General features: G+C 36.6%; 1 protein-coding gene across 2 annotated transcripts in view; it reads right to left on the reverse strand.

Annotated features, from left to right (window-relative positions):
* VPS35 (VPS35 retromer complex component) overlaps nucleotides 1–18,992 on the reverse strand; it is a 25,357-nt gene continuing 6,365 nt past the window's right edge. For both annotated transcript variants that reach the window (XM_070262882.1, XM_023636895.2), the window contains exons 3-17: nucleotides 17,590–17,686; nucleotides 16,927–17,050; nucleotides 16,225–16,407; nucleotides 14,194–14,407; nucleotides 12,853–12,936; nucleotides 12,322–12,431; nucleotides 10,575–10,671; nucleotides 10,331–10,479; nucleotides 8,741–8,948; nucleotides 8,191–8,346; nucleotides 6,168–6,290; nucleotides 3,618–3,797; nucleotides 2,884–3,123; nucleotides 2,016–2,159; nucleotides 1–988 (exon numbers count right to left, since the gene is read on the reverse strand). In XM_070262882.1, the coding sequence (XP_070118983.1) occupies nucleotides 809–988; nucleotides 2,016–2,159; nucleotides 2,884–3,123; nucleotides 3,618–3,797; nucleotides 6,168–6,290; nucleotides 8,191–8,346; nucleotides 8,741–8,948; nucleotides 10,331–10,479; nucleotides 10,575–10,671; nucleotides 12,322–12,431; nucleotides 12,853–12,936; nucleotides 14,194–14,407; nucleotides 16,225–16,407; nucleotides 16,927–17,050; nucleotides 17,590–17,686 (2,289 nt within the window). In that variant the 3' untranslated portion in view covers nucleotides 1–808. The remainder of the gene's footprint in view (nucleotides 989–2,015; nucleotides 2,160–2,883; nucleotides 3,124–3,617; nucleotides 3,798–6,167; nucleotides 6,291–8,190; nucleotides 8,347–8,740; nucleotides 8,949–10,330; nucleotides 10,480–10,574; nucleotides 10,672–12,321; nucleotides 12,432–12,852; nucleotides 12,937–14,193; nucleotides 14,408–16,224; nucleotides 16,408–16,926; nucleotides 17,051–17,589; nucleotides 17,687–18,992) is intronic.

The following is an 18,992-nucleotide window of genomic DNA, read 5'->3' on the forward strand; positions in this document are numbered from 1 at the left end:
TTGTTAATAGCAACTTTATTGTTTCACTGGTGCAAAAAGAAAAAAAATCATGATAATTGTATGATGCATTTTCCCCTAAATTTACAATAATGAAGGTTATACATAAATTATATAGATCACAAATTTTCTATTTTATACTATTTAGAACAAAATCATTTTGATAAATACGTCCAGAGGAGAACATAAGGTCTTAATGGATGGCTGAGTCCAAATATGCAAAATATAGCTTCTGGCTTTGACCATGGGGCTTTAAAATTCTCAAACATGCATTAATACATTCTAGTTTTAGGGAAAATATTACACATGGCCTTATCTTGCATTTAGGGAAAAGCCTAAGCAGAATTTCACATACAGTATTCCTTTCTTCTAAATTAATCTCAAATTGGACTACAGAACAAAGAGACAGACACTTTCAAGTTAGTACTTCCAAGTAATGAAGGAAATTACACGATCAACAATGAAACAAAACAGAAAAAAGGGAAGGAGAGCTTCACTAGTAGCCAAGAGAAGTGGTGTTTTGGGGGTTTTTGCTTTTCTTTTTTTTTTTTTATAGATCACAGGAATTTTAAATAGCAGACCAATCATGCTACTTGGGGTGATCAGACAGACCTGAACACTTATGAAGTGAAGAACTTTATTAAGGTCTTGAAGGTGAGCGTCCAGAGGTGCTGGGTAAAACACATCGCAGGTGCAGAATGGGAACCTACCTCAGCATTTCTGAAAGGCACGATCTATGGAAGGGGAACTTAACACAATAAAACCCTCACTGGATGCACATGGGAAGGAGGACGGTGAGCCTGTTTCCTTTTTAAAGGATGAGACCTTCATAAATTGGCCCCTCAGATTCTGGTGACTCTCGCCTCAAGCGCAAATGCTCCAGTGTGTTATGAAAATGTTTGTTAATCTGCTCTGTCTCCTCACTAGACTCAAGATTTGGGAGGTCTTCTCGAATCTTTTGGATCAGCTGGTTCAAAACCTGAATTGTGACCTACAAAGAAACATGTACAACATCACAATCAAGCATGGACCACCAAAAATTAAACAGTAATTTAATAAAAACGCTTTGAGGACCTACAACTAGAATTTACAACTATGTACTGGGGCTTTGGGGAGGCAAAAAAAGAGGGAGATCAGTAACAGATGTGAGCTCAGGGAGACTTTCCCAGGCCAAAAAAAGCTCTGAGGAGCTTGTGTTACTCTCATCATCAGAGTAATTATGAAAACAAGGGATGAGAACATGATTCCTGGTTTGAGCAACAACTACTGGCTATTCATCCAAAAAAAATTCTTCATAGAAAATACAGAGCATCTTGAACCAGTCAAAGAACAAAAACAAAATTATATTTAACTTACGAATCTTGACCAACATTGTACTGCTAAAAGGATAATGCATTATCCTTGTTTAGACATTATTCTACACTTGGATGTGATGACAAATCAGCTTACTACTTAGCTACTTAGCATTTGTAAATTATTTTATATTTCTTTTTTTTTAAAAAACATATAACGTTTACATTTTTTTTTTTTAAAGATTTTATTTTTTTCCTTTTTCTCCCCAAAGCCCCCCGGTACATAGTTGTATATTCTTAGTTGTGGATCCTTCTAGTTGTGGCATGTGGGACGCCGCCTCAGCGGGGCTCAATGAGCAGTGCCATGTCCACACCCAGGATTCGAACTGACGAAACACTGGGCCGCCTGCAGCGGAGCGCGCGAACTTAACCACTCGGCCCTGGGGCTGGCCCCTATTTTATATTTCTTAAACAGACAGTGACTATGTCTATATTCCTATAAAGAGACAAGAATCTTCTTGCACATGAGTTCTTCCCTTAGAGAGAGGCATCTATACAGAGAGGATTTTGGAGAATGAGAGAGACCAGTAGGTAGATTCTCCAAACTCTGACCATTGTAAACAAAAAAGAAAGAATGAGAATGATAAACTTTTGTATACATCAAATCCAAGAGCAGGAAGGGAAAATATTAGTTCACTAACAACACTTATTTATTAGTTCACTTACCGCATCATTTTCCTTTTCATAAAAATAGATATATCTGTTCAGAATTTCTATAAAAAGTTGCACTTGTAGAGAGGGGTCCATGCACTGATTTGCTATTTTTAGAGCTTTCTTTAGGCATTCCATTACCCTCTTGCCTCCGTGAAGCTAGAATAAAAGGTGGGGGGAGGGGTTAAGAGATTAATGAATCACAAATGTCCCACTTCACACAAAGAAATAAACACTACAGTGGTTCTTTCATTTTTTTAAAGGGACACAACAAATTTAAATCATCTTCATTCTTTTTTAAGTATACAGTTATATTTTAAAACGTATTGTTTTATATATCTATATTATATGTTTTACATTTATATATTATGTATTTTTTTCCTTTTTGGGGGGTGGTGAGGAGGATTTGGCCCTGAGCTAACATTTGTTGCCAATCTTCCTCTTTTGGCTTGAGCAAGATTGTTCCTGTCCCTGAGCTAGCATCTGTGCCCATCTTCCTCTATTTTGTATGTGGGACGCCACCTCAGCATGGCTTGATGAGTGGTGCTAGGTCCATTCCCAGGATCTGAACCAGTGAACCCCAGGCCGCCAAAGCAGAGCATGAGAACTTAACTACTACACCACTGGGCCAGCCCCTATATGTTATGTATATTTTTTAAGGGTAGTGGTATAAACTTGCTATGTTACAATATCCTCAAAGTGGAGGCTTCACCACAGGACATAACTCTCTATACTGTCCATTTCATTTCTTTTAAGAAAACAAAGCAATTTTCTCTGTCAGGTTTCCAAGACTCCAAATGCTTCACCTCCAGAGCACAAGGCCATGGCAGCCATTCCCTACTAATGATCCCCTCTCCTGTAACACGGTCAGAAATGACCTTACCTCTTCCCCATTTTTGTCTGTGTTTCTGCCAGACCAGAAGAGATGTGCACAGGTGCTCACAGCTCGGCCCTGATCAGGTTTCTTCAGAAGTTTGGATGCAGCAAGAGCACACTGAGTCCTCAAAGGCTCATGATTCTCTTCACTGAAGCACTTCATCCTTTCAAAAGTACCAATGATCAAGGTGATGGCAGCCAGCTGTGCTTTGGAATCACTGATTTCATCTTCATACAGCGAAAACGCCTGGTGGACACAAAGCACAAAGGACCTTTAGGGACCAACCACCTACTCAAGTGTTTTCCAAAGTACTTCCCACCAAACCCTTATCCTGTGAGACATTCTGCAGTCCCTTCAGATCAGAATATACTGTGCCTTCTCTTGCACAGACACAAGAGACAGCTGATAAAGATGCTGACAGGCTGCAACAAAGAAACTTGTTTTAAGTTTTGTTTAACCCCGGGTTCCCACTGAATTGACAAAGAACTTTTTTCCCCAAGAAACAGTTTTAACACAACCCACTCAGAAATCTTAAATCTCATTAGCACACAGTGACTGATCAATTTTCCTGCTCCAAACTAGACAATATGACTATAGTATAAGAAGTTCCAAGATGGTAGAAAGGGGTAGTTACAAATTCACTGAGGACTAAATCCATGCCCACTACCACCATAACTAACGACAGGTGACTGAGCAGAGCAGAGCACATTGAAGAAGCCAGAGAGAGAACAGACCATCACCTGGGACATAAACTCATATGCCACTGTTTCATGATTTTCAAAACCAATTTCTCCAGCAGCTAGAGCCCCTTGTAGAAAAAGTCTTAAGGGTAATTCTGCCAGCTCTGCTTTGATCAAAGCACTGATAGTCTGGTGAGCAAATGAAAAAATCTTCTGGCATTTCTTTTCCCATTTGTCATCCTAAAACAAGAAAAAATAGTTTAAATTACCTTAGGTTCAAGAGTAACTTGCTCAAGAACATTCACTTTACATAAAACTTCTATAGAGCAAACAGGGAAAGCGATAAAGTTGAGCTCACAGTTTTCCTGTTACCTTCCTTCTCTGCCTCGTTTATGGAGCTCACAAGTAAATCAAGCAGGATGTCTTCTCAAAATATCTATTTGAGGTTACTCTCTTTGCAATTATTATATTCGATATTTGTTTTTTTCTCATCAGAAAAGTAACACATTCCCAAATTGGACAAAATTAGGAAAACACACAAAAGAATTTTAAAAATTAAAATCATCCCTAAATATACTACCCAGCAATAATCACTGAGAACACCCTAACGCTGGCGACTTGATTTTCTCTCTTCTATGCAAATATAACACAATGGGGACCTTTGTGTGTGGTTTTGTTTTCTATTTTAAAGTAGCTCACTAAGAGTTCAATGTGCTCATGCTGCATATAATTTGTTTCCAATTTCTTTTCTTTCACTTATTTTGGCATAAGAGTTTTCCTCATAATAGTAAAAAGTTATTTGAAATCATTTTAATCACTAGAAAATACAAACTGGATGTAGCAAAATTTACTTAACTATTCCCTTGTAGAAACAATCTGTAACACTATAATACATGGTCTATACACATGAAGCTTTATTGAATTCCTAATTATTTCCTTACCATAAATTCTTAGAAGTGGAATTACTGGATCTTTTAAGGCTCTAGTTACATACTGCCAGTTTTCTAGAAAGACTGTAGTAATTCACATTCCTGCCATTACTAGATGAGACTGAATTCTCATCACACCATTGCCATCACTAAACCTTCTTTTACTTTTCTCTTTACCAGTTTGATTTCTAAAAAAATTCATTGTTGTAATTACTAGTGAGGTTAAATATTTCATCCATGTTCAACCATCCAAATTTCTTGTGGAAGTCATCAGTTCTTTTCATAGACTTGCTACAATGATTAAACACAATAATCCAAATATACAGTCCTTGGCACAGTGCATGGCACAGGGGAAGTAAACGTCAGGTGCTCTTATTGTTACATTCACAAATATCTATCCATGAAATGCTGGAAAAGGGGCTGAGAGGCTAGCCTAATAAAAACCAGCCAAAAGCTGCTGTCATGCTGGTAGGTCTACGGAATAAATCTTGTTTCCTTATTATTAGAAAATTAAGTTTACTAATGTTTGTACCTTAACATAAACCTGACTATCCAACTTTCAGATACATTAGATTGAGGTATTTTCTAACAAAACTACACCACTGAAGACTTAAGCCATAAACCTGTTTGTAAAAGGAATACAAGTCACAAAATTATTAAGTTACAGGCTTTTAGAGAGAAGTGATGATGCAATGTTGGGCCCTTTCACCAGGCAAAGCTAACTTGAATTAAATCTAAACTGTTATGTATTGCAACCTCTACATGAGATTACTGCATCACTGTAGTACTTTAAAGATTCCAAGAAAATAAAATTACTCTTAAAAAACTAAAGCAGGGGCTGGCCCAGTGGTGCAGCAGTTAAGTGCACACATTCCGCTTCTTGGCGGCCCAGGGTTCGCCGGTTTGGATCCCGGGTGCGGACATGGCACCACTTGGCACACCATACTGTGGTAGGCATCCCACAAATTAAGTAGAGGAAGATGGGCACAGATGATAGCTCAGGGCCAGTCTTCCTCGGCAAGAAGAGGAGGAATGGCAGTAGTTAGCTCAGGGCTAATATTCCTTAAAAAAAAACTAAAGCATTCTGAGCCGATTTTGTAATAAACTTACTAATGTCTCGCAAGTGATCTTTAAACACAGGAAAAACTTCCAGTATAAATTTAAACTGTGCTAGTCTTTCATTTTTCTAAGTGTTTTTATGCGATCCTTCAGCTAGTATCTAATCTACCAACATCACTGGTAGGAACACAACACAAGATGAATAATAGGGGCCAGCTGGTGGTTCAGCGGTTAAGTCTGCGCACTCGGCTTTGGCGGCCTGGAGTTCACTGGATCAGATCCTGGGCATACAACCTAAGCACCGCTTGTTGGGCCATATTGTGGCAGGTATCCCACATATAAAATAGAGGAAGATGGGCACGGATGTTAGCTCAAGGCCATCTTCCTCAGCCACAAGATAGGAGGATTGGCAGCAGATGTTAGCTCATGCTTAATCTTCCTCATAAAAAATAAAAAACTTAAAAAAAAAAGATTAATAGAGTTACTGAAATTGGGATTTTATTAAACCATTGTCTATTTTTGCATATGTTTGAAATTTCCTATAATAGTAAACTAAAACACACACACACGCAGAGGTAAGAGGAAAGGAAAGAAGTAGTGATACACTTCAAAGGCAACCCACCACTTCCGAGCTCTCTTTGTAGCGGAAGGCCAGTTGGTAAGCTGCGAACACCAGGGGCGGCAGCGTGAAGCGGATCCTCTGGTTCCCACCAGCGCCAAAATGCTTTCGTGCTGTGTTTAAAATCTGACCAAAACATTCCAGAAAACATCAATCTTTTCCACACTATGACTAATCATTTATAAAATTAAATGCGGGCTCTAATCATCATCATTGCCACCGCTGTTTGAATACACACAATATACCAGGCTTTCCGGTGCGCACTCAATACATTTCTTATCTTGCCAGGTCATCACCATCACCCCAGAGACAGATACTAACCCCATTTCACAAATGGGGAAGCTGGAGGGTCAGAGAAGTTGTATAACCTGCCCAAGGTCACACAGCTGGTCAGGGGCAGAGACTTAAATACATTTTTACATACACATGTACAAAGCATACTGTGTTGATAAAGAGCACAGGTTCTGAAGACAGACTTACATTCGAAAAGTACAGTCTAACACCTAGTACTTGTGTGACCCTGGGCAAATTATTTACTTTCTGTTAGCTGTAAGTTTCACTTGAAAAATGGAGTAGCATATTTCTCCTAGGCTTGTTGGGAAGGTCAAATAGTTACACGTGAAGTGTTACCAGTACCTGACACAAGGCATGTGCTCAGAAAATACTGGCTATTATTATGATACAAAAACAGCTATATGTATTCTGCTGATATACCTAATTCAGAAAAATATTAAGACGATTTAAGTTAAGGGAAAGGCAATACAGTTTAGAAGAGTAACTGTGAAACAAATGACTGGTTGTTTCAGAAAAACCATAAGAATTCAGGAAATCTTTTTTAATAAGTGTGACACAGTGTTTGACATATTCAGGTTTTCTCTGATACAGCAGATGGATGAGAAGAGAATGTATTCCCCCTTGGGGGAAGACAGAGCTAATGAGCCTCACCTTAAAGGTCTCTGTGTTTATGGGCATAAACAATTGGTCACAGGTCACTTCCTAACTACTACATTTGATATGCAACAAAAGATGAAAACACACGTAGGTGTGTGTGTTACGTGACACAGCAACATAAGGGAATTAGTTGAAATATCTGAACAATCAGCCAGTCACTATGTATAGATCACAGACGGCGCCCAGGTGAGATACTGCAGTGCCCAGAACGTTTGTCACTAAGGTAAGTCAAAGACTATCACACTACTAACAGAAATCAGCTTTTCACACTGGTAATGAAGGAGTACAGAGTATCAATTACAACAAAGGAAGGCAACAGAAGGAGAAAGTCAAGACTCATCCTCAAGAAAGTGTTCTTCATTACAGCTGCTTAACACTGAGCCCCATGCAGCCAACAAAGGTTAAACTACTTTGCCCAAACAATAACTAAGCAGCCATCTGTTACTTTTCATTAAACTAAATTATTCAGTAATCAGTCACCAATACTCCCACTCAGGTAACATATATCATTCATTTCACATACATTTATTGAGGACTAATGATAAAGAGAGAGAGAACCTTATAGGATTGTTCTTTACCAGGAAAAAGGGGTTAAGAAAAAGGCAATTTGAATTTTAAAGTTTTTTTCACACATTTTCAATGTGGCAAAAACATACAACTTATATTTGCAAACCTTGGAAACACATACAATTGAACATAAGGATTGTTGCTTATACTTTAATTTAAAGTTTATTATGATAAACAATTGAACATTTCTAAAAGCAACACAGAGTTCAAAAAGAAAATTAACATGGAATGATTACTGGACACCCAACTAAAGGAAGATAGGTTTTTCTGCAATTCTTAAGAAGTCTTCAAAAGAAACTAGAGCAACCAACTTGTCCCTCATAAGCTCCAGAAATTCACAATTATGCATTTATATATAAAGTAAAAGTCCATGAATGTCACAATCTCTTACTCAGCTGCAATTCTTTCAAAACCTTCTAAAACTTCAAACTGCATTAGATGACTTGAGGCACGTCTCTAAGAGATTTCACGAAGAGCTGTTGAAAGGGTGTAGTAAGAGTTAACTCACCAAGTACTGCTGATCAGGGTCCTCGGAGCGCAGAAGATGAATGAACCTGCCCACAAGGCTCTGCTCGTCAGCAAAGTCCTCTGGATCAGGGTCTTCTACAGGTTGATCTGGCTGGTCCTGAATCAGCGTGGATACCAAATTCATTATGGAGTCCACCTGTAAAATGAGAGAGACACAAACCGTCAGCATACAAAGCCACTATCAAAAGTGTTTCTAGTCATGCAAAGTTACAAAATAGTATCAACAAAATAATTCCTTTTTCGTAAGAAAGGGTATGCATGTTGATATATATAGACAGAAGTCTGGAAATAGATGCACAAAATGTTTATCAACAGTGGTTACTTTCTCTCTGGTGAGATTAGAGTTGTTTTTTAATTTCTTCTTCACACATTTCTAATTTTCTAATTTATATAATGCATAAGCTCCTTTAAAATTTTTTAGTGTTAAATTACCCTCCCCTCCCATCTCATGTCTGTCTCTCAAAGTCTAAAATCGTAACTACATTCTCTCTGCTTACCTAACACAACACAGCACGTTGGTATTCTCTTACCTGGTCTTGAGAGACAATTTCTGTATTATAATCCAGAACATTACTAAGCACATAACAACTCATGCTCTTTCTGGACTCATAGTCAAAGTACTCAAAGAGTGGGTGAAAATGTTTTAATTTCAAGACTGTTAAAATATTGTTGTAAGTGTCAACAGGTATCTTCAAAAGTCTGGTGAGCTCCTTTGAAACTGCACTACTGGTAGCAATACTACAAAAAGAAAAACAGCAGCCTTTTAATGAATAAAATTAACTTTCTATATACACAAATAGCACTTGTCCCATAAAAATTTAAAATTTTTCATTTATGCATTAAAGGAAATGAGTCAAATGAATCACATCACCCCAAAATATTCCAATGACCTCCTTCCAAGAGGATAAAGATGCCCATCTAAACACATTTATTCACCTATTAATGTCCTATTGATACAAAATAAGACATAAAAGTCTCCAACTCATGAATAGGTTGGAGTTAAAATGACTGTCTGGAATTTGATTATTTCTAAGGGAAGTACTTTAAGTGGTAGCTGGATTCCTTGGGCAGCCAATAAGTACTGTATATTCATGATGAAAATAGGTAGGAAGAAAAATCCATGCAAACTAGCAATTCCACAAAATAGAAAAATACATAAACTATTTCTTCTGCCTCAGACGTTGGTGATTAAGGAAAAGCCGGCTGAATTTAAGGTAGAAACTTGTAGGAGCATTCTGTGGAGACTGAGGAATGTCCAGGCATTTATAAGACCTTTACAGGTTGGGATTTCTTTTTTTGTCTAATTGTACTTTAAAATCCACTTGGTGGAGGAAGACATAAATACGTCACTTTCATCACTCAAGATCTGGAATATTTTTTGGTTCACAAAAAATGGGAGTCACTGAAAAGAAAAAAGGGGAATTAAAAGAAAAGAAGAAATTTTCCTGATGCAATTAAACAACTGGAAGAGAGACGGAAAGGAGAAAGATTTTATGTGATGTGAAATTATGGATAATACAGGGTAAGGAGGGGCCTGGCTTGACCCCATGTTCAGAAGCAGTGGAGGATGGGAGAGTAAGGGGAAGGACTGCCCACAGCGGTCACTAGAGGATGCCACATGTCTAGGACAGCATAGCTGAGGAAGCTCTGAGGAGGCAACAGAATATCATACTTTCCCCTCGATAATATCAAAATCAAAGCTCAAAATAGAAAAATACTTTAAACCAATTTAATTCCCACACCTTAAATACATACATGCCCCTGGTTTTTCACAACTTACTCATCTGTAGGAAGGTACTTCTTATGTAAATACTGCTTGACATAAACAGTTTTGCTACCAGTTTAAAAACTAACTCATTCATATATACAAAGGGGTCTGAAATGGAGACGCTGGTCCCTGAAGACTGCTTATCGTCCATGAGTGCCACTACTCAATCAATGTACACAACCAAGTAATTGGCTGTTACTTTCTGCCCTGATTAGCACCAAGCATGTCAATCTAACAAATGTTTAAAACAAGACAAATGCTAACATTTCAAAAAGGAATTGAGAAAGAAAAACAAACTTGGGGCAAAAAGTGCTTTATGAGGGTTTTTTTGCAAAATGTAACTTTGACTTACTGTTCAAGGTTGAGCTTATTAAATATCTCCACTGTTGTTTCTAGAACTTTATCAACATAATCCACACGATCAGGGTAACACTTCATAGCAAGATTAATGAGAGAGACTTGTAAGGACACAACATCCTCCGAAGGCATGTCTTGTCTAGACTGGAAAGTTTAGAAACCATACAATTTATTTTAAACAGATCTACTACCTGAGAAGTTTCAAAGTTTTGAGAACTTAAGAGAAAAGCCATACAGACCTGTATTACTGTAGCCACCTGCTGTGAAAATATGTCAAAAAGTTTAATATCTGCTGGGATTCCAGGTCCATCCTCACGGTGAGCAAATAAAGCTAATCTGAAAAAGAAAATAATCTTTATTTAAAAAGACATAGGGATCTGGGTAGTGGGATCACGGATGACATTTCATGCTTTATTCTTTTCTACAAAAGTATTTCTCCTAGAATATTAAAAAAGGACATGGAATGTAGTTGATCATTCTCTCAATTCATTTTTCTTTTTCTTTTAAAGACTGGCACCTGAGCTAACATCTGTTGCCAATCTTTTTTTTTATTTCTTTCTTCTTCTTCTCACCAAATCCCCCCAGTACACAGTTGTATATTCTAGTTGTAGGTCCTTCTGGTTGTACTATGTGGGACACCGCCTCAGCATGGCTTGACAAGTGGTGACATGGCCATACCTAGGATCCGAACTGGCGAAACCCTGGACCACCAAAGAGGAATGCACAAACTTAACCACTGGGCCGCGGGCCGGCCCCCTTCAATTCATTTTTAACTGAACAGTTTTGTCAATGATGATGTCTTATTTCTTTCTACCATACATAAATAGATTTTTAACAGGCCAATTTTGCCAAATTCTCTAAAGCCTAATTAAGTAGATATGGATAGAAATGCATTACCGTGACAAATGTATTCAACAGCCATGATTATAAAAATAATGTTTAAAAGACAAAAAGTACATAGACTATTTTATGACACTGCATTTTTACTACTGTAAAGTTTAAAACACAACTAATTCCAGAAGCAGTAAAGTTAACTTCTATTTCCCACATTTTAAACTATTCAAAACACGGTCTGTTGCATTATCGTTATTTGTGTCATGGTTACAACTGGCTCCACATTTTGTTATGCACAGATGAACCACCACTGACAGGGATGGCTATGTGACATTACACCCAACATTGGAAAATCCAGTTACTAGATTCCACTGAGTATGCTCAGTTAACATATAATTAATTATTAATGCCCAGGATTGAGCTGATAATTTGGAGAATCCTGCTATATAAACTCTCAGACTTTAATAACTTATATATTTAAAATATAAGAAAAGGCGTTCACAGAAAAATCTTCACTTGGGTTTCTGATTTCATAATGTCAATGATATGTATGCTCACAAGTAGGACACACACCATGTACTAGCACTCAGCATGGCTGCCAAGCAGGCACTCATTAAAGCCATTATCAAAGGCCAAGTTTTATGCTTTTAACCAAGGACAAAGGCCTAAAAAAGTAAAACAAACTAAAGGAGATTTATTGACATTTAATACTTGAAAATTCTTCTTTAAAAAAATGTGATGACAGAGTGATTACTTGAACATTCTTAATTATCTATATCTTACGGCTACCTGACAAAGAAGACTCCAAATCAAACTGGTTCCCAGTGAAAGATAACTTTCATCATGGTAAAAAATTTTGCTCTTCAGTGATCTTTGGATTTGTAAGATTTAAAGGATAGGTCTTATAATCATGTATTTAAATGTCAATTAACTACAGATTAAAAATATTCATTACCTCCAAGCTTCCTGCACAATTAAAAGCTAAATTTCGTTCATGCCTAGGCCAGGCAAGCACTTAGTAGATACACATAGTTACAGAACTAAATAGTGTAATTACATTAAAATCATTAATGTAACAAATAATTCACAAAAATGTTTTAAATTCATTATTCTCAAGGTAGAACATTGCCCTCCAATGTTGGAAGCCCTTACCTATCAATTAAAGCAATGATTATGTTTTTCACATTTACGTTTTGGTGTAACTCAGCACAGGCCCGAAGAAAAGGATTCAAAGTTTGAAGGTGGAATTCATCAGGGAAAACCTGAAAATCAAGTAATGATTGAATGACGCAAGAAAAAGCATTTCACATTATATTCGGGACTTACTTATGGTATTTAAAGCTCATATTTGTGGGAAAAAATCATTCAATCTTTATACAACTTAAATTCAAATACATTACTTTTAAGCCTCTCTAAACAAAAGCCCAGAGAGAACTATTCCACTAACCAAAGTATACCTACAACTAAACTAAAACTAATGAGGCCTAGAAAACTTGGAAGTTACTCTTTCCTACATTTTCTGGGGAAAAACACATCCATACAAAGACCAAGTTAGTAGGAGAAAGGAATTCTTTATTCAGGAAAGCTTGTTTTCTATTCTATCAAGATTTTTTTCAAAACAACAAAAAGTAACGTAATATAAAATGAGTTCTTTAAGAAAATGAAATAAATGTTCTCACCTACCTGAATAATACACTCCATGAGATATTCTTGAGCCAAAGCATCCCTACAATTCACAACTTGCTCCAATATGCCAGTCAAAACAATCTGAGAAAAAAAATGTTGAGTTAAAAGATTATTTTCAAAATTCTAAATTATTCCTCTCATAACACACTTGAACTGTTAATTTGAAAATCATATTTTAGATTTTTCTCATCCATAGATTTCTAGATAAACTTTGAAATTTTACAGAATTTTTAAACCAAATATTTTTTATTTTTAAATTAAAAATTCTGGGTTTCTATTTAGTAAAAGTCATTTCAGATAAAGTCTATTTCATCAATTTTTTTCTCTTTCATGATTTGTGCTTTTCGTGTCCTAAGAAATCCAAGATTATAAAGATTTCTTTTGTTTTCCTCTAAAAGTTTTTTTTTTTTTAAAGATTGGCACCTGAGCTAACATCTGTTGCCAATCTTTTTTTTTCTCCTTTTTTTTCCCTTCTTCTCCCCAAAGCCTCCCAGTACTAAGTTGTATATTCTAGCTGTAGGTTGCTCTGGTTCTGCTATGTGGGACGCCACCTCAGCATGGCTTGAAGAGCAGTGCCACATCTGCCCCCAGGATCTGAACTGGCAAAACCCTGGACTACCGAAGCCAAGCGCAAGAACTTAACCACTGGGCCATGGGGTCAGCCTCTAAAAGTTCGATAGTTTTAGATTTTATATTTAGGTCTCTGATCTATTTTTTAAGTTTTTCTACATAGTATGAGGATGGGTCACGGTTCAGGGGTTTTGCTTGCATACAGATGCCCGGTTGTTCCAGAACCATTTGTTGAAAAAGTTGCCTTTGTACCTTTATCATCAAAAATAACTGAATACTTATATGTGGGTCTATTCTGAATTGTCTATTCCAAGGGTTGGCAAATCTAGCTCAATGCCTGTTTTTGTAAATTGCTTCCACAAAGTCTGTGGCTGCTTTGGCACTACACCTGCAGAGTTTAGTAGGGGAGGACCATATGGCTTGCAAAGCCAAAATATATTTACTGTCTGGTCCTTTACAGAAAAAGTTTGTCGATTCCTCCTTTATTTTCCTCCACTGATTTATGTGTTTATGCCTCTCACCAATACCGCATTACCTTACTGAAAATCTTTAGAGTAAATTACAGAAAATCACAATTTAAGGAAAATTGATATGCTGATAATATTGAGTCTTCCAACCCATAAACACAAACTCAAAATACATCTTTTGGTCAATCTAAGTCTTCTTTGCAATCTAATTTTATTTAACAAAAATATTTTTATTTTAAAAACCAGACTTCAAATTATATCTCCATGAATAAGAAAACACGGGAAGTAACAAGATATAAACCTGTTTGTAACGTTCCACATTTACACCTTCCAACTGACTGAGGCGCACCAAATTTGTTCCCACTAAAATTCTCAGTTCTTGTCTTTCTCGTTCTCTTTTTTCTCTATCTCGGCTATGTCCCTGATGTTGCATTCGCACCCACAGCTTGTTCATTTCTGCAAAGTTGAGTAGTACAAAATCCATGGAGTCACTGATATCACCAGTTGTTTCTTCACTGCAAAGAAACAGTTGGAAAAATCTTTATATTCAGTATTTAATTTATAAGACCAACTTACTACTACTCGCCTCCTATCTGCATTTCCTTCTTATCCCTTTAATACACCAATGCTTTATAAAAAATACTTTCAACTTTACTGGCTTAGTGTTCAGTTTCAAGCAGAAGAGAATTAAGAGAAAAAAATACCAGGGAGAGGATATGGTATAAGTTCAAAGGGACAAAATACTTTCCCCTACTCCCTTTCCTGGGCTAACCAGACTTGTTCTTATGGCAACTCCATTAATTCAAAAAGCCTAAAAGATTTGACACTTATAATGCACTGCTAACTACATTATTTTATTGTTGAATATTTTATCTTTTCTTTCTTTCTTTCTTTTTCTTTTTTTGGTGAGGAAGATAGGCCCTGAGCTAACATCTGTGCCAATCTTCCTCTATTTTATGTGGGATGCCACAACAGCATGGCTTGAAGAGCAGTGCTAGGTCCACGTCCAGGATCCGAACCTGCGAATCCCGGGCTGCCGAAGCAGAGCATGTGAACTTAACCACTACGCCACCGAGCTGGCCCCCTATTTTGTTTTCAATTGGCATATAAGCTTTGTGAAGGAAGAGATCATGTATTTCCTGCTTATTTTTATATCTCCTAAGATGGGAAACTTAGTAGTTTTCAAAATTTTTTATTGATTGCCTAATTAAATGTTCAAAACTAAGAGTCAAATCATAATAAAGCAAATAACTTATCTTCCCTACACTATTACATTTTTTTCTTTTCTATACTGTTTAAATTTTTGTCATGCACATGGTAAAATTCTGTATTTTTTCTTTTAAAAAGGAATTAACACGGGGCCAGCCCAGTGGCGCAGCGGTTAAGTGCACATGTTCCGCTTTGGCGGCCCGGGGTTCGCCGGTTCGGATCCCGGGTGCGGACATGGCACCACTTGGCACACCATGCTGTGGTAGGCGTCCCACATAGAAAGTAGAGGAAGATGGGCATGGATTTTAGCTCAGGGCCAGTCTTCCTCAGCAAAAAGAGGAGGATTGGCAGTAGTTAGCTCAGGGCTAATCTTCCTCAAAAAAAAAAAAAAAATTAAATAAATAAATAAATAAATAAATAAAAAGGAATTGACACAGGTATACTAAAAACCACTAAAATGTACACCTTAGAAACAAATGAATAAATAAACTTAAAAAAAGGAATTATGTTCCTCAATCTAGAGGAACCGTCACATGAATAGTTAGTTGATTGAAGACCACAGCCAGCTGACCATCTGCCATTTTTGTGGGATAAAAGCACAACGGACTGAGATGCTGGAATGCTGTTCACACAATTTTTTGTTTTGGAGTTAATATCTAATTTGTGTGCACAGATAATTAAAATCACTCATATTCCAGGATAACTAGCAGTTCATAAATTATAAAACTGGTAGATATTCAAGAAATGATATGAAAATTGGCTAGCTCATGGAAAATGTTAAGCATACTTCATTATTTCATCAGAAATACAGTTTTCAAAATGTAATTCATTTAAAAAGTCACATTTTCAAAGAATATTTAACGGAATGGAAAAACGCTCTCAATTATGTTAAATTTTAAAAGCAGGTCCTAAAAATCCACACAATAATTTTCTTAAGAGTACATTTTCTATCACACCACATATACGGAGGAGTAAAGGAAATTTATACAAGAAATGCTACCAGTGGCTGACTGTGGGTAGGAGAATTATTGATATTTATTCTCTTCTATATACTTTCCTATACTTTTCATATCTGCTACAACAAAAAAATTTTATGACTAAATCAAGAAAGAAAAGCACCTACTCTGTTGGTTCTCCTTCGTCAGGTAAGATGTTTCTGGTACACTGAAGAAGATAATTTCGAAGAAACAGACCTCTCAAGGGATGCTGCACACCTCGGCACATTTCTACCAAATCTTTCAAAATGTCTTTCCTGGACTGAGGAAATGACTTGACATATACAACTCCAACTGTGATCAACAAATAACTAGCAGAATTATGAAGAAACATTTGATTAGAAATAAAATATTCAAGTCAAGAATTTGATTATGTCCAAACATAGTAAATACAAACATACTAAATAAACAAGGTAAGGACCAGGTTTTCTCCAGCATGATGAAGAAAATATCATCTGATTTAAAATATAATCACTCAGTGACACCCCCCAAATATATATACATACACATACATATATAATATATACTATATGCATCATGACCTTTACACATATTAGAATAACTGTCATAATACTAATTTCTCTAGTACTCAAGAAATTAAACAAAATGTCCATTTTTCTATTTCCAAAATTCCCCAATAATTTATATAAAAAGTAAAATTAATTACACTCTAAAATCCTAAAAAAAAAAAATCTACCAAAATGTAATCTCTATTCGTTAGGAAATTAAATCACCTTAAAATTGGTTTTTAAAAAAAGCTGCTGATTTTCAAGGATACAACATAAAGTGGAAATGCAGATACAAAAGCCCTCAGATTCTGAACTACTCACAGCCTTGGGATAATGTTTCCTGCATACTGCACAAGTTCATAGAGATCCGCCACTTTCCTCCCTTTAGCAAACTCATCCGTCAGGTAGACCTCCAGGTAGTGCAGTTCATCAGAAATGGCCATATCTTTTAATCAGGATCAAGGACTCACATAAAGCCAAGCCAACTGAAGCTATACCCTGGGACTTGTTGGAGTCATTAAACTATTGGGCAGATATATCTGAAATGTTAGTCCTTTAAGAGAGCAGGTTTAAGTGAAGATAGAATTTCAGTTGGGCTTTCCTTACTTTAAAATAAGAGTTTTAAAAAACATCTGGTGAAGCAAAGCAGTGAAAACAAGGACTGCCTGTCAGACTACTAAAGGGCTTTGAGATGGCAAATCACTGAATTCCTCTCCATTTCAGAGCCCTGCAGGACCAAATCGAAGCATTAAAGAAGCAACTCAATATCCTTCAGGAAAGGTCTGAAAATTGGGATATAACAACAACCCATTTAAAGACGTTTAAGCATAGAAAAAGGGTTTCTGACACTAAGTTTTTCTTTTTCTCACTTAGCACATTTGTATGGAGGAGTACTATTTGGTTAAGATAATATAACTCCAGAAAAACTTAATATGGAACAAACAAAATGACTGAAACATTCATTCTTCAACATTCAAAAGATACAAAGTTCATAGTAGCTCTTTGGTGATAACATAGAAGTCCGAAGTTCACCAAGCATATTAGAAGCATGTTTCAGAGCATCCATAAGCTTGTTTTTGTCCTACAGAAATACCAAGAGAAGTGATGAGAATGCTTCATTTAAATAAACATTTAACTTGGTTATATAAATTCTTTCATCAAGGACTTGCTACAGTTTTGAAAGTATACGACACATTATTTTAATCACATAAAAATTATGTTTAGTTTCACCATGCCTTCTCTCTACTGAAGAAAAGAAAACGAGATCTGATTCCTCACCAGCACTGCAGAGCTTACCAAGCCTCACATCGAGGACTGCAGGCTTCCCAACATGACTCTGATCTTCACAACCCCTGGTGACTATGAAACTAGCTCTATGGATTCACATTTTACCTGCAATCAAGACAGCTGGCACACTGATTCTTCTGAAACATACTATCCTAACAATGACTTTGTCACAGATTAAATACTTCCTGAGATGTCTGGAATGACTATCCCTGTAAATATGCCTTCCTCCTCACAATGCCCACGTGTCCCACTTAACACAAAAATGCAGACAACTCCTTTGGATACAGGAAACACTACTAGCACACAGGAGACAGAGGCAAACAACAGTAAGCTCCATGCCCACCATTTTCTCCATTCCTTTCTTTTTTCTTGCAAGTTTGTAAGGAAAGCAATACAATACATACAATTGGTTAAAAGAGCATATTACCAAGCTTTAGAAACTGTAAGACACTTTACAAAGGTAAGATATCATTACCACCATCATCACAGCAATTTATAAATAGAAGTACCAGCCTATTTGGTACCGTTTCTTAAATTTTAATCCAGATAATCTATAGTTTCTACACAGATTATCTCCTACTCTATCTTTTAGAATATGAAAATATATAAATAGGTATAAATTTTTTTTTTTGAGGAAGATTAGCCCTGAGTGAACATCTGCTGCCAATCCTCCTCTTTTTGCTGAGTAAGACTGGCCCTGAGCTAACATCCTTGCCCATCTTCCTCTGCTTTATATGTGAGATGCCTACCATAGCATGGCTTGACAAGCGGTGCGTAGGTTCGCACCTGGGATCCAAACTAGCAAACCCCAGGTCGCCACAGTGAAACATGTGAACTTAACTGCTGCACCACTCAGCCAGCTCCCGTAAGTATAATTTTTAAGCAAGTTTCTACAAAAAATATATCTATTCAAGACAGAAATAAAAGCCTTCAAGAAAGAAAATGAGTAATTCAAATTGAAAGCATTTAACTTCATTTGTTCAACAAACATTTTTTAAGCATTCATCATATTTCAAGTATTCCTCAGGTTTGAGGTATAGAACCTAAAAGGCCATAATTCAGATCAGATATAGGTATGGTGATAACACAGTCATGTGTAA

The sequence above is a fragment of the Equus caballus genome, chromosome 3 (genome assembly GCF_041296265.1).
Source record: "Equus caballus isolate H_3958 breed thoroughbred chromosome 3, TB-T2T, whole genome shotgun sequence".
NCBI classification, from domain to species: Eukaryota; Metazoa; Chordata; class Mammalia; order Perissodactyla; family Equidae; genus Equus; species Equus caballus.